This window comes from Macrosteles quadrilineatus, unplaced genomic scaffold, assembly GCF_028750875.1.
Source record: "Macrosteles quadrilineatus isolate MER2022 unplaced genomic scaffold, UCM_ALF_1.0 Scaffold_3__2_contigs__length_128488019, whole genome shotgun sequence".
Classification (NCBI taxonomy): Eukaryota; Metazoa; Arthropoda; class Insecta; order Hemiptera; family Cicadellidae; genus Macrosteles; species Macrosteles quadrilineatus.
The window spans coordinates 67,482,832-67,495,003 of NW_026542596.1; the positions used below are offsets into that span (position 1 = coordinate 67,482,832).

A 12,172-nucleotide genomic window follows, 5' to 3' on the forward strand; every position below is an offset into this window, starting at 1 on the left:
AAATCAGTCCCGGGCCAGGTCATAGAATGAGACCTATGGTAATAGCTTTGTAATAGCTTATTCCCTATATAGGAAATTCTCTAAAGGCCCAATGATCAAAAACAGCTGGGTCTACTATCAATAATTTACTGAAAACAATGTACCACACAACGTGTTTTTGCTCTGACATGCAATATCCAGCTTATCACTTATCCGCTTTTATTTTCCACTTTGCAGCATGCAGCACAATTCGTAGGCTTGATTTTACACTATTATTTAAGCGTTGGCTAAAGCATTATTTCAACGCAAGGTTAGTTATGATCTAGTCATAATTTTTGTTCCTACTTAAAGACTACATTCTAGTCTTTAAGTAGGAACAAAAATTATAATATTTAGGTTGACTTTGAGTTGTTGAGTATGATTCGTTAATAATATTTCATTACCACAAAGATCCTTAGTATAAGTCTAGTCTATATAAAAAACAAAACAGGCTGTATTGTATTGCTTATTGGTAACATTTTTCCCCGATACATTTTACTAATGATAATATTAAATATTTTTACATTCCACGTAACGTTTTTCAGTACACAAACCTAGAAGAGTCTGAATAGATACTTGTCTGACAAAAACCCTTATTAGACGAATCTTTCCTACCTTTAATAGGTTAGGAATGGTTCGTAACTATTCTCACTTCTTCGCAGTTTTGTGTTTTTCTTTCAATGTGTTTGGTGTTATTTGTGTATCTGCTCGTTAAGTTGCAATCGTAGCTGCTACACATAGTTTCTTGAACGGCTTTGGTAAGATAATTGAAAAAAAACCAAAGTTTGACCAAGTTTTATGGGATGAATAAAATACTGTCAACGCAAAAAAACACAAAGATAAGCCTGTTAATGAATATTCCGAATATGAATGATTTACTATATCAATTATTGATTCTTCTCCATTGAAAAAGTAGTTTTTACAGTTCTATCTAAAATTCTTACCTAAGATAAAATTTTTAGCACAAAAGTTAGAAAGATGGTTACTGTAATAATTGAACAAAGCATTTTATTAAGTTTCCAGTGAGTGATTTCAGTGAGATCTGTCAAGTGTTAGTCGCACTCGCACGCCACTCGACTCACTTCCTGCGCTGGTACAAAGCAGGATTCAACATGGCATCCTCCGGCGTGGTGAACGGTTGCCAAGGGGGAGGCTCCGGCTTCTCCTGCGACCTCATCAGTCTATCCTCGGGGGCCTGGGGGGCCTTGGGCCGGGGGACGTCCACGGGCTGGGAAGGCTGAGGTTTGGGAGGTGCTGGCTTGGGAGGAGTTGGTTCAGGAGGTTGAACTTTCGGAGGTTGACTAGGAGCAGGACGTTTAGGCTCCGGAGGAGGTGATGGTTTTACTTCCGGAGCAGGGGGAGGTGGAGGCTTTACTTCCGGTACAGGAGGAGGTGGAGGTTTTACTTCCGGTATAGGAGGGGATGGCTTTACTTCAGGCTTTGGTAAGGGCTGAGGTGTAGGTGCGGCGGGCGTTTTTTGGAAAAGCACCGGTGTTGGGGGTCCCGCGTCGGAGCCATTTTTTCTACCCTGATCTGCGACTATCCTAAGGGACACAGGATGAAAATGTAAAACAAAATATAAAAACAAAATATAAAAATAGTAAAAACACAAAATAACAACTTTTAAAATAAAAATTATATTAAATATGTCAATAATAACTAAATAAAGAAACGTAACGTTCAAATCAACTACAGTTTTAAGAAATTACACTAAAATAAAATGTCTGAATTGTGTTCATTATTAAAACAGAATGTTCATATTGGGTAATATTTTGGACGATTGTAATTATTTATAAATCCTTTATAGCGATCATTGACAGTAGTTGTTGTGCTAAGCAGTAAGGGGAGGATCTTTTTTTACATAAAGTCAAATTCTCACTTCTATAAAGTCATTCACCACTTCCTACGTCTTTGACGTGTATCCCTCCCTTCCCATAGCATTTTAGGATTTACAAATAGATTAATATAACTGCCACAGACGGTTCCCACACTCCGGACTGTTCGCCTTTACACTTCCTTCACCACTTCCTACGTCTTGGACTTGTTTCCCTCCCTTCCCATAACATTTTAGTATTGCAGATACATTAATGTAACTGCCACATACGGTCTCCACACTCCGCATTGCCAGCCTTTACTACTTCCTTCACACCATTCTACGCCGTGGACTTGTCTCCCCCCCTTCCCATAGCATTTTATTATTTTAGATACAATTCTAACTGCCACGTCATAAACGCTTCCCACACTCGGCACTTCTCGCCTTTACTACTTCCTTCACCACTTCCTACGTCGTGGACCTGAGGTTTGCCATTTATGAGATGGATCCATGAATGTGATTCACCGACGAATTGTTTAAGATAAAATGTTATTTGTTATAACCTTATTTAGCTACGTAAATCAAATCTGTTAATGTACCTAAGAAAGTATGTATTATCTATGACTGAACCCATACGATCAGTGGTCTTTTCCAAATTGCGACTTAAATGTAAATCTAAGACGTTCTCTGTGGTATTTGATCAGTTGTCATCATCCGATTTTTTATCCTTTGTACTGTGTTTAGGTCGTGGCTTGATTTTAACATATGCTATGATTCTAGGTTTTGTTTTCATTTAAGTCATTATTTTGTAACCATCATGGCAACCCATAAACCAATGTTAAAATTTAAAAACTCTAAATTACTATAAAATAAAATTATACTAGAGGTCATCCAGTGGTCGAAACTCGACCAAAAATATGTAATGTACAGACTCTCTATTTTCACCCCACACTGTAAATAAAACATGTGATTGGAGTTTTTTCCATTTGTTTTGATTTTCTGTTTATATTTAGTTGTTATTCCGTCACCAGCATGGCAACCCATAAGATCCATGTTAATTTTTTCAAAATTTTAAAACTCATTTTTTGTGCTTATTTTTGAGCCTATTTTAATTTATAAATGGATTCTGCACATCTACAGGAAAATATCTTTACGCCACACTACACTATTTTGACGAACTTTCCACGCAAGGATTTCGTCCAGAAAACAGCTGTTTGCCGCCAGCTTATTCAAATGGGGTTTCATTGCGTACTACTGTTCTGCAATGAGTTTTACCGGACACCAATCAGCTGATTATACTTGTATTTGCGTGGCAATGAGTGGTTATAAACAAAAACATAACCTCTCTTGGAGGTTATGACTAGTGATTTTTAGTCCTTTAGTTGGTGGAAATATATAAGGATTTGTACGGATTAAGTAGTATGGCGTAAACTATCGTACGTAACTCGTCCAAAATGTGTGTACCGGACTCGTATGGTAATCCCGTACTCGACTTCGTCTCGGACGGGAACGACCACACTCGTCCGGTAAACACTTATTTTCAGGACTAGTAACGTAATATACTATTCCAACAGTATGCGTAGATTTTCCCTGCGATGCACACGAGCTGAGAAAAAAGGTTTTAAAGAAACATGCTTGCCTATTAATATATAGATAGATTAGCATTATCAAAAATTTAAATTGGTTACGTCTAAGCCATCCAAACATAAACAAAACAACCTTGGTAAGTTTGGCTAAAAGATTTCAGCCGTTATTGAGATTAAGTGTTGATTGCATTGAAGTTGATCCCAACTTCGCTTCGCTCCGCTCAATAATTGATCGATATTCTACGATGGAGGCTGTTTATGAATAACGAATACTATGTTCTTGTTATCTATGCATTTAGCATTTGTTGTGTAAATAGAAAGTAAGTAATAATCATATGTTAACAATGAAGTTTTTCAAAATATATTTCCCATCACGTGGCAGAAGTAAACACTTGAAATAGTTTAGATTTGGGTTTATGTATGGTATAAGTTAAGTAATTTATGACTAGATCATCAAAGTTTTTAGCCTAAGGAAGAGCTAAAGGAAGAGCATAGGAGAAACACTTATTCACCGCCAATAGAAGTTCTGAGGAAAGATGGAAGAAAGGACGAACATCCAGGCAGAACAGCGTCAAAACTGTCTTGAAACTTTGAGATCAAAAATGGACATGAAAGCGGAAAAAATGGTTCTTGAAAGAAGAATGCAGATGGAACGTGGACTGGAGCAGCAACTGGAGGATGAAAGGAAGATTACTGGTAATACCAATACCTTAGAGAGACATGAAGAAGGAGGAACACTTGCACGAGCGCTTCACCTATTAGAACTAGCACATTTGAGGGAGGTAAGAATGATGGAACGTATAACGGCGGCTAGTGAGGAGTTAAAGGCTTTAGATAAGAAACGTCGAGAAGCGTATGTAAATAAGCATCTTACTACACAATTAGCTGAAAAGGAGGCTGTGACAGCACAAGAAAAGCTAGAGAAATCTAAGATCCAAGAGATAACAGAATCGGAGAAAAAGTGTATGGAGGAAAAGGCGGATATGAATGTAAGTTTCATCCACGCGGAGAAACTAAAGTATAGAGAAGAAAGTCTTGAGCAGATAAAGGAGGGGAATCAAAACCAACGAGATACGCAAAGAGATAGAATACTAGAAAATGCATTACTAGAACAGACATTGAGGAAGATTCGTGAAGAAGACGAAATTGAAGAAGCTGCACGTTTAGAAAGAGTTTCTAGTGTAAAAAGGGAAATCGAAGGATTGAAAAAACAAAGAGAAATGCAGAAACAACGTGAAAAACTTTCCCGAGAAGCCGAAGAAGCTAGAATTAAAGCATATGCAGACGAAAAAGAAAATCAAGAAGAAAAAGAAAAAGAGGAGAAAATGATTATCGACTTTATATTATTACATTTGAACGGATCCAAAATTTATCATAGAAACGAGAGGGAGGATATTCTAGAACTGGTGGAGGAGGAAGAACCAAGACACCGAGGCATTCCAAGAGACGAAGAGAGAGCATTTAGGGCAGAAAGGGAACGCCAGTCTGCTCTTGAGACAGAAGACCCAGAAGACATATCAAGTTTTATAAACTACAGTCTACCCACCGATGATGAGCTTGACGATCTTTGGTACCGGTTCATAGCTGCCGTAAACTATCGTGAGGACGAGGACATTCAACTTGATGTTTAGAGCAAAGGCTAAAGACAGTTTCGTAAAGACGAAGAAAAAGCAATGAACTAAAAATTTGATCAAACTATGTTCACAACCTTTGTTAAACGTCAATTTTATGTTTAATTGTGTTTTTAAATGTTAAAATGTGTATCTACTGATCTAGAAGATTGTACAGTGCAACGCAGTGTGTTGATTATACTAATTATCAGCCTTGGTGGAGATTCTGCAAATTATTTAGAGACTCCGATTCCTCTATATTTATTTACGTTTGATCTATATTGTCATATTTGTATGTGTTTTGTAATGTCTGTGTTATTTAAACGAATCTGTTAAAAATATGCTCTCCTTACTACTAACTTTAATTAACCTTTTCTAAACCACTATTGATTAGTAGTAGCCAGTAAACTAATGTTATCAGATAAACCAATTTTAATTTTCTCAAATAATCCTCAACATCCAACAGGTTTACAAAGATGAATCGTATAGGTATTATTTTAATTTATTACATGGAGATGGTAAAAACAAATAAGACAAATTCGATTTTCCTTGAGGATTAAACCTCATCCGTGAGATGTTTCAGACTACAGTATTATAGATTAAAAATAATATTTGCTGTTATTTGATTTACGTAGATTTAAAAAAACAGATTGAGAGCTAAAAACACAGTCTCTGTAAATGAGTAGGCCTAATGCTTTGAACTGTGATAGATTTCTTCTTTTGGCCGAATGAGAATTTGACTCAGTGAGATACTGCGACGTTGCCTATGTACAGAGAGTTTGGCAGCCATTTGAGTGTCTAATGTTGATGTCTGTCAAGCAATGCACAATGTCCACGTGCGACCTTCTCTGTCTGTGGATTAAAATAATCTATCACCTTTAGGCTACTCTGGATCTCAGCCGGGGCTCAACATCGGACTATCAGCATTGATACTCGTGGCGGTGAACAACTGGCTCTTTTCCTATGAAAAAGTATGCTTGGCTCAGAACTAAAAAAATTATACGGTTTTCTAGCTTTTGTGAAGCCACCAGAAGCTGCTACACCCACCCAAGATTGTTGACACGATAAATGTACAATAAGAATAGTGCTCAGCAACTGACTTTTGGTGATTATCCATTTATCACACTAGTGATATTTGTCCTACTCAAACTTACGCAGTTGTGTCTTCAAAGAAACGAATCAATAATAAAGCTGTTTTAGGTATTCTACCATGCCCTGGTGTTACTATACCCTCAAGAAGCTACATATAATACTGGAATTTTATATTGGCAATTTGAGAATCAGGTATTAACAACTGATCCATGTACATTTGTTTCTTTAAAAGGGCGATACATTAATACTTTTCAATAAACTGGTGACCATACAAAGTCGGTATTTTAAGCCAAGTATGAATGGAGATGACCGTAGGATGAGTGGCACGATCTTATAGTATTGTTAGTGACTAAGGCGCGACTTATTCCTTAGACACAGCTGTTAATTAATAGCCCATACAGGTAATGGCAACTAAGGTACCTGCAGTTTATAGTGGAATCCGAACCACATTTTTGCCTTGGTATATACGAATAATTGGTCTAACTATCAGGATAGTATTGCGGATAGTCGTAGTACTCACTCGTGCGGACGTTAACCCACACCAGGGAGTATCGCATCCACAGTGCTTGCCTATAAATATCTACAATTCGTGACCTCCTGGTAGCTGGAAGTCCGTGCGTTGTCGTGGAAGCTTTGATGTTTTACGCTTTGCAGTTAGTCCTTTGTCGCGAAAGATTATAGTCCCAGTTTTGTTCTGTAAACGATGTAATATCAAACGCTTGGTCAAAACACTAATGTTAATAAAATATAGAAGAATATTTCAAAGGAAGCCTCCTTCCTATCAAAAAATCAGTTTTACCCTTCCAGTACCATTGAATAGTATTCCCTCCAAAGGAATTGGTAAGGCAAAATATTAATGCAAAACTGGTTTTTGAAACTCAACTAATTCTCAAAATGTAGCTAATTATCACCCCTACATAGCAATGTATTCCCTAAAATGATTGAGTACGTAAATATCATTGGCAAATTTAGATATTGTTTGTGACAACCGATTCACAAATTCTAGCTTTACATTATCCCCTCATGAATACCGTTCCTGAAAACAAATGAGTAAGTAAAGACCATTCCCTAATTTTAAAGACTGTTGTGACAAAAGATTCCCGAAATTTAGCTTTACATCATCTTCCTGGTGAAGACAAATTCCCAACCAATAGCAATGTAAAGACTTGCTATTGTGTGTCAACTCATGAGCAGGGAGCATTACGAGTGTAGCTCGACATAAGTAGCCATTTCGGTGAATAATGGACAGTTTGTTGGATACAACCGTGACATTGCAGCACTGTGCCAGAAATGCCATAAACCACGTCTCAGTTTGTCCGTGATTTTATTTCAAACAGGGAAAAGGTGGTATTCACTTGTCTGTAGATGTGATCTTTCGTGTAAGAGGATCAATTATTACTGATTTTAGGACTGATACTTAAAAAGTGCTGAGAGTCTAATCACACAACCGGTTCGATGTTGTAGCTCGTAGCTGAAAGTCTTTGGACATTTCAAAATCATATAAGGGTTTTTTTTTAGATAAAGTACGGTATTCATAAATTGAAATTCTTCGCCAGAATGAGATTGACATTTAGACATACATTTCCAGTTTTAGTGGGTTTGGCCAAGTCCCCGTAGCCGTATTTATCTTCACATCGAGGGTTCATTTTCTATGAAGAACCTGACTTGTTTCTTATATTGAACGTTTAGCTCATCTACCCTCTTTGTCGGAGAAGTTTTGAAGATTAGAAATACATGTTCATTTCCCTGATTGTCTTTAAGTCACGTCTGGTCCATCGAGGCATAAAAAATTCCTATTTGGGTATGTAAAAACGCCAAAAATCTCTACTTTTCTAATATATGCTTGAAAGATGCCCATGAAAGAAGGTTGAGACTCCAGGAAACTAGAAGTTTGATAGGTTTAGGACGAATGATACTTTAATACTTTGAGTTTAAATGGTGACCATACGACAGTAGGTATTTTAAGCCAAGTATGAATGGAGATGAGTGGCGCGATCTTGTAGTCTTGTTAGTGACTTAGCCCGAAATCTTCCTTAGACACAGCTACAGCCAATGGCAACTTAAGGGACCTACAGTTTAAGTGGAATCCGAACCACATTTTTGCCTTGGTCTAATTATCAGGACAGTACTGCGGATAGTCGTAGTACTCACTAGTGCAGACTTTAATCCATACCAGGGAGTATCACATCCATAGTTCATGCCTATAAATATCCACAATTCGTGACCGCCTAGTAGCTGGATTACAGGACGACGCCACCGTCCCATTCGGATAGTCCCTCTTTCCGAATTGGACAGAATGAAGGACTGTACCTGTCCCAATATATTATTTTACATTAAGGAGTAAATTTTGCTCATTAAAAAAAAATTGTTGTGGACTCCGTAGAATAATTACGATATTCTCTACTATAATAGCATTTCTAATGACGAAATATATGACAATAATTAACAGCACGTCCAATCGTTGACATTTTAAGGTACTCGAGACTTCTATCACAAAGTGATTTTCTACGTCCAAGTATACTGCGGTACACGAGACAGCACATGTTAGCAAGTGCAGTTGTTAACGAAGCTGTGTGAGTCACACAATTAGCTCAATTATTGTGTTCTGTAGCAAACAGCTGACCAGTGAGTGACCACTCATACACGACCTGGCACTTGTGTCCTCGGCCAAAGGGAAGGGGATAACGTGATGGCTCTTTTGTATTGTGTTTCTAGAAAAATGTATAGACTTAAATAATTTGTTGGGTGGTACACTAATACTTTTTTGCGCCATTGTCATGAATATAACTGTCCAACACTTGATTTTATTATTATTTTTTATACGTTCTCACGTTTTACTGGTGTCACAAAGTACCATAAATAATTTTACCAATAGGCAAAGCTAAATTAGCATCACCAAAGCTAATAGAGAGCATGAGAGAAGCCTTGGTTCTTTTTTATCCCGTATATATTCACAGTATAGAGAGATTATAACCTGTATTTCACAACATAACAGCTTAGAAAGTATCTATATCTATCTATCTATATATTAATAGGCAAGCATGTTTCTTTAAAACCTTTTTTCTCAGCTCGTGTGCATCGTAGGGAAAATCTACGCATACTGTTAGAAAGCTATTTTCCTGTAGGTGTGCAGAATCCCTTTATAAATTAAAATAGGCTCAAAAATAAGCACAAAAAATGAATTTAAAATTTTGAAAAATTTAACATGGATATTATGAGTTGCCATGCTGGTGACGAAATAACAACGAAATATAAACAGAAAATCAAAACAAATGGAAGAAACTCCAATCACATGTTCTATTCAAAGTGTGGAATGAAAATAAAGAAGTCTGTACATTAAATATTTTTGGTCGAGTTTCGACCACTGGACGACCTCTAGTCTATATATTAATAGGCAAGCATGTTTCTTTAAAACCTTTTTTCTCAGCTCGTGTGTATCGTAGGGAAAATCTACGCATACCGTTAGAAAGCTATTTTCCTGTAGGTGTGCAGAATCCCTTTATAAATTAAAATAGGCTCAAAAATAAGCACAAAAAATGAATTTGAAATTTTAAAAAATTAACATGGGTCTTATGGGTTGTTATGGTGATGACGAAATAACAACACAATATAAACAGAAAATCAAAACAAATGGAAGACATTCCAATCACATGTTTTATTTACAGTGTGGGGTGAAAATAGAGAAGTTTGTACAAAACATACTTTTGGTCGATTTTTCGACCACGGGGCGTGCTCTCGTACTTATTTAATACGCAAGCAGGACTTTTGTGACAATTACTCCTCCGAAACTACTGAACCGATTGACATGTTTTTGGTCTCATTGGAAAGAGCGTAACGTGAAGTTGTGCAGGAAACTTTCTTTTTAGGGAAATAATTAGAGAGTGAGGCCCTGGGACCCTTTAAAGTTTCGTATTTCTCCATAAGATTAACATGGGAAACAAAAATTGTTATGAAACTCCAGCTGTTGTCAGAAATCAAAAGTGAGAAGAAGAGCATAGGTTAATTGTAAACAGTCAATAAGTTTGCTAATAAAACAGTTTGCTGCAAATATTTGCTGACTTGGTTGATGTTCGTTTTAAAATAACGCCTGTAATAACTTATTTAGCAATTGCTCGAATTCGAGCAACAGGGACACTAGTATAGTAAAATGCGGCAGTTTATAATGGACTAATTGTAAATACAGTAGCGGCTGTCGTACAAGCACTTCATTCATAAGCCTAGTTTAGTTTTGAATCATGGTGTATAAAAAAATACTACAAATCATAGTTTTTTTGGCCGGTATAAAATATTGAATGGCCGCTCTCGAGGTTATAAATCACATTGTCATCTGGCCAATAAATGCGTTTTGGAACAATGATTGGCAAAAATGTTACATTAGAGGCTACTGTTGGTTTTCAACGTGACTTTACATTGTTGTTTGACCTGAATGACCCCATAACGAACGTTGGCAGTATCTAGCAAGTTGTGTTGCCAATTTATAGTTTTTAGTGTTTCATAAGCTGTGGTGGGGTGGTCGAAATGTTATTTTGGACACTTGGATGTTTCTATCAGTAAAAACTTCCCCTATTCGGTTGCCCTTCCTTGCAATTATTTTAGGTACCTTGGTCATCGATGAGTGATCATATTTTTTAACTTCGTTTTTTATTTAAGCTTTTTTGATGGTTGAAAAGAATTTATAACATTTCGCGACAGCATTGACAACTGTCACCGTGTGTCACTAAATCTTGTCTCCTCTCGCAGTTTTCGTTTTTATGATACGGATTTCGCCCTATCAGTGTGGCTAGGTTAAAAAGTCGGGAAAATGAAATTTTCATCAGTGCACTCTATCACTGGCCCAATTAACTAAGTTTAGTTTCACTCTAATGCTGGCGACTTCTTAAACATAGGAATGGAAAATATAGATCCATTCATAGTCAAACCTTAAAGTCAATCTTAACATTTTCAACCTAATCTATACTCCGCGCCAAAGCGGGTGGCGGCTGAGGGATTAGGACGGCCAGGTCGGTGAGCAGGTCCGACCTATGTAGTCCTACCTGGCTGTCCTAATCCCTCAGCCGCCACCACCTTTGGCGCGGAGTATAAATATGTTTTCTTGTTGGCAAGAGGTGTTCTGTATAGCGCAAGCGCGTTGTCTTTGTTCTTCAATGTTTTGAATGCTTGAGTGCAGAAGTTGCCTAGATTTAAACAATATTCCTATAAACTTTATGGCTTCATAGAAGTTTACCATTGGATATAAGAGCGCCCCTTCGTGTAAATGTAGGCTACTCGTAAAAATTTCTCAGATAGCAGTATAGCGCAGTTTGGAGAAGAGGGCTTAGCCAAGTGCTGGTTTGTTTAGCTGTTTAATGACGTGAGGTTGTCTTTGTTCTCGGCCCTTGAGGTGAGCCAACAAACGACAAGATGGCTCTTGAGCTACAAATTTTGTAAACCTTTTTCACTGAAGCGTTTCTTGGAGTTTTAACAATGTTAGGGTGCTGATTAGGTAAAGTGTGGCAAAAATAATAAAATAATTACACGATTTTGTTCATTCTCAGTTTTAAGATTTTTTAACCTAACTAGCTGACAATCCGTGACGGTGGAGCCATAGAACGGCTCTATAATGTCGACGGTGAGTCGGTGGCTCAATTATCAATTATCAATTATTTAAGATGGGGACGCCACTATGTGCGTATTTTAACCCAAATATGAGTGAAGGATGAGTGTAAGATGAGTGGCGCGATCTTGTAGTCTTGTTAGTGACCGACATGTTCCTTAGACACAGCTGTTAATTAATAGCCCATACAGCTAATGGCAACTAAGGGACCTACAGTTTATAGTGGAATCCGAACTACATTTTTTTCCTTGTAATTTACGAATTGGTCTAATTATCAGGATAGTACTGCGGATAGTCGTAATACTTACTCGTGCGGACGTTAATCCACACCAGGGAGTATCGCATCCACAGTGCATGCCTATTTCATTGCTCAATACTATCTTCAAAGAAACCTGTAAGGTCAACGTGAACGAACAAATATTATTAGAAAGGTAACCTTTTTTGGAAATGATGTTTAAAA

The 12,172-nt window shown here is 37.2% G+C and overlaps 2 protein-coding genes across 3 annotated transcripts in view; one reads left to right on the top strand and one right to left on the bottom strand.

The window, feature by feature from the left end:
* The window catches only part of LOC128990282 (arginine kinase), a 48,767-nt gene that overhangs the window by 32,518 nt on the left and 4,077 nt on the right, over nt 1–12,172 (bottom strand). Inside the window, exon 2 of one of the 2 annotated variants that reach the window (XM_054412605.1) lies at nt 1,101–1,562. The exons of the other annotated variant lie outside the window; for it this stretch is intronic. Coding sequence (XP_054268580.1) covers nt 1,101–1,562 — 462 coding nt within the window. The remainder of the gene's footprint in view (nt 1–1,100; nt 1,563–12,172) is intronic. 2 annotated transcript variants of the gene reach the window in all.
* LOC128990283 (meiosis-specific nuclear structural protein 1-like) lies at nt 3,810–5,335 on the top strand. The gene has a single exon (XM_054412609.1). It carries the CDS (start codon nt 3,954–3,956, stop codon nt 5,046–5,048), a length of 1,095 nt encoding a protein of 364 aa, XP_054268584.1. The 5' UTR covers nt 3,810–3,953; the 3' UTR covers nt 5,049–5,335.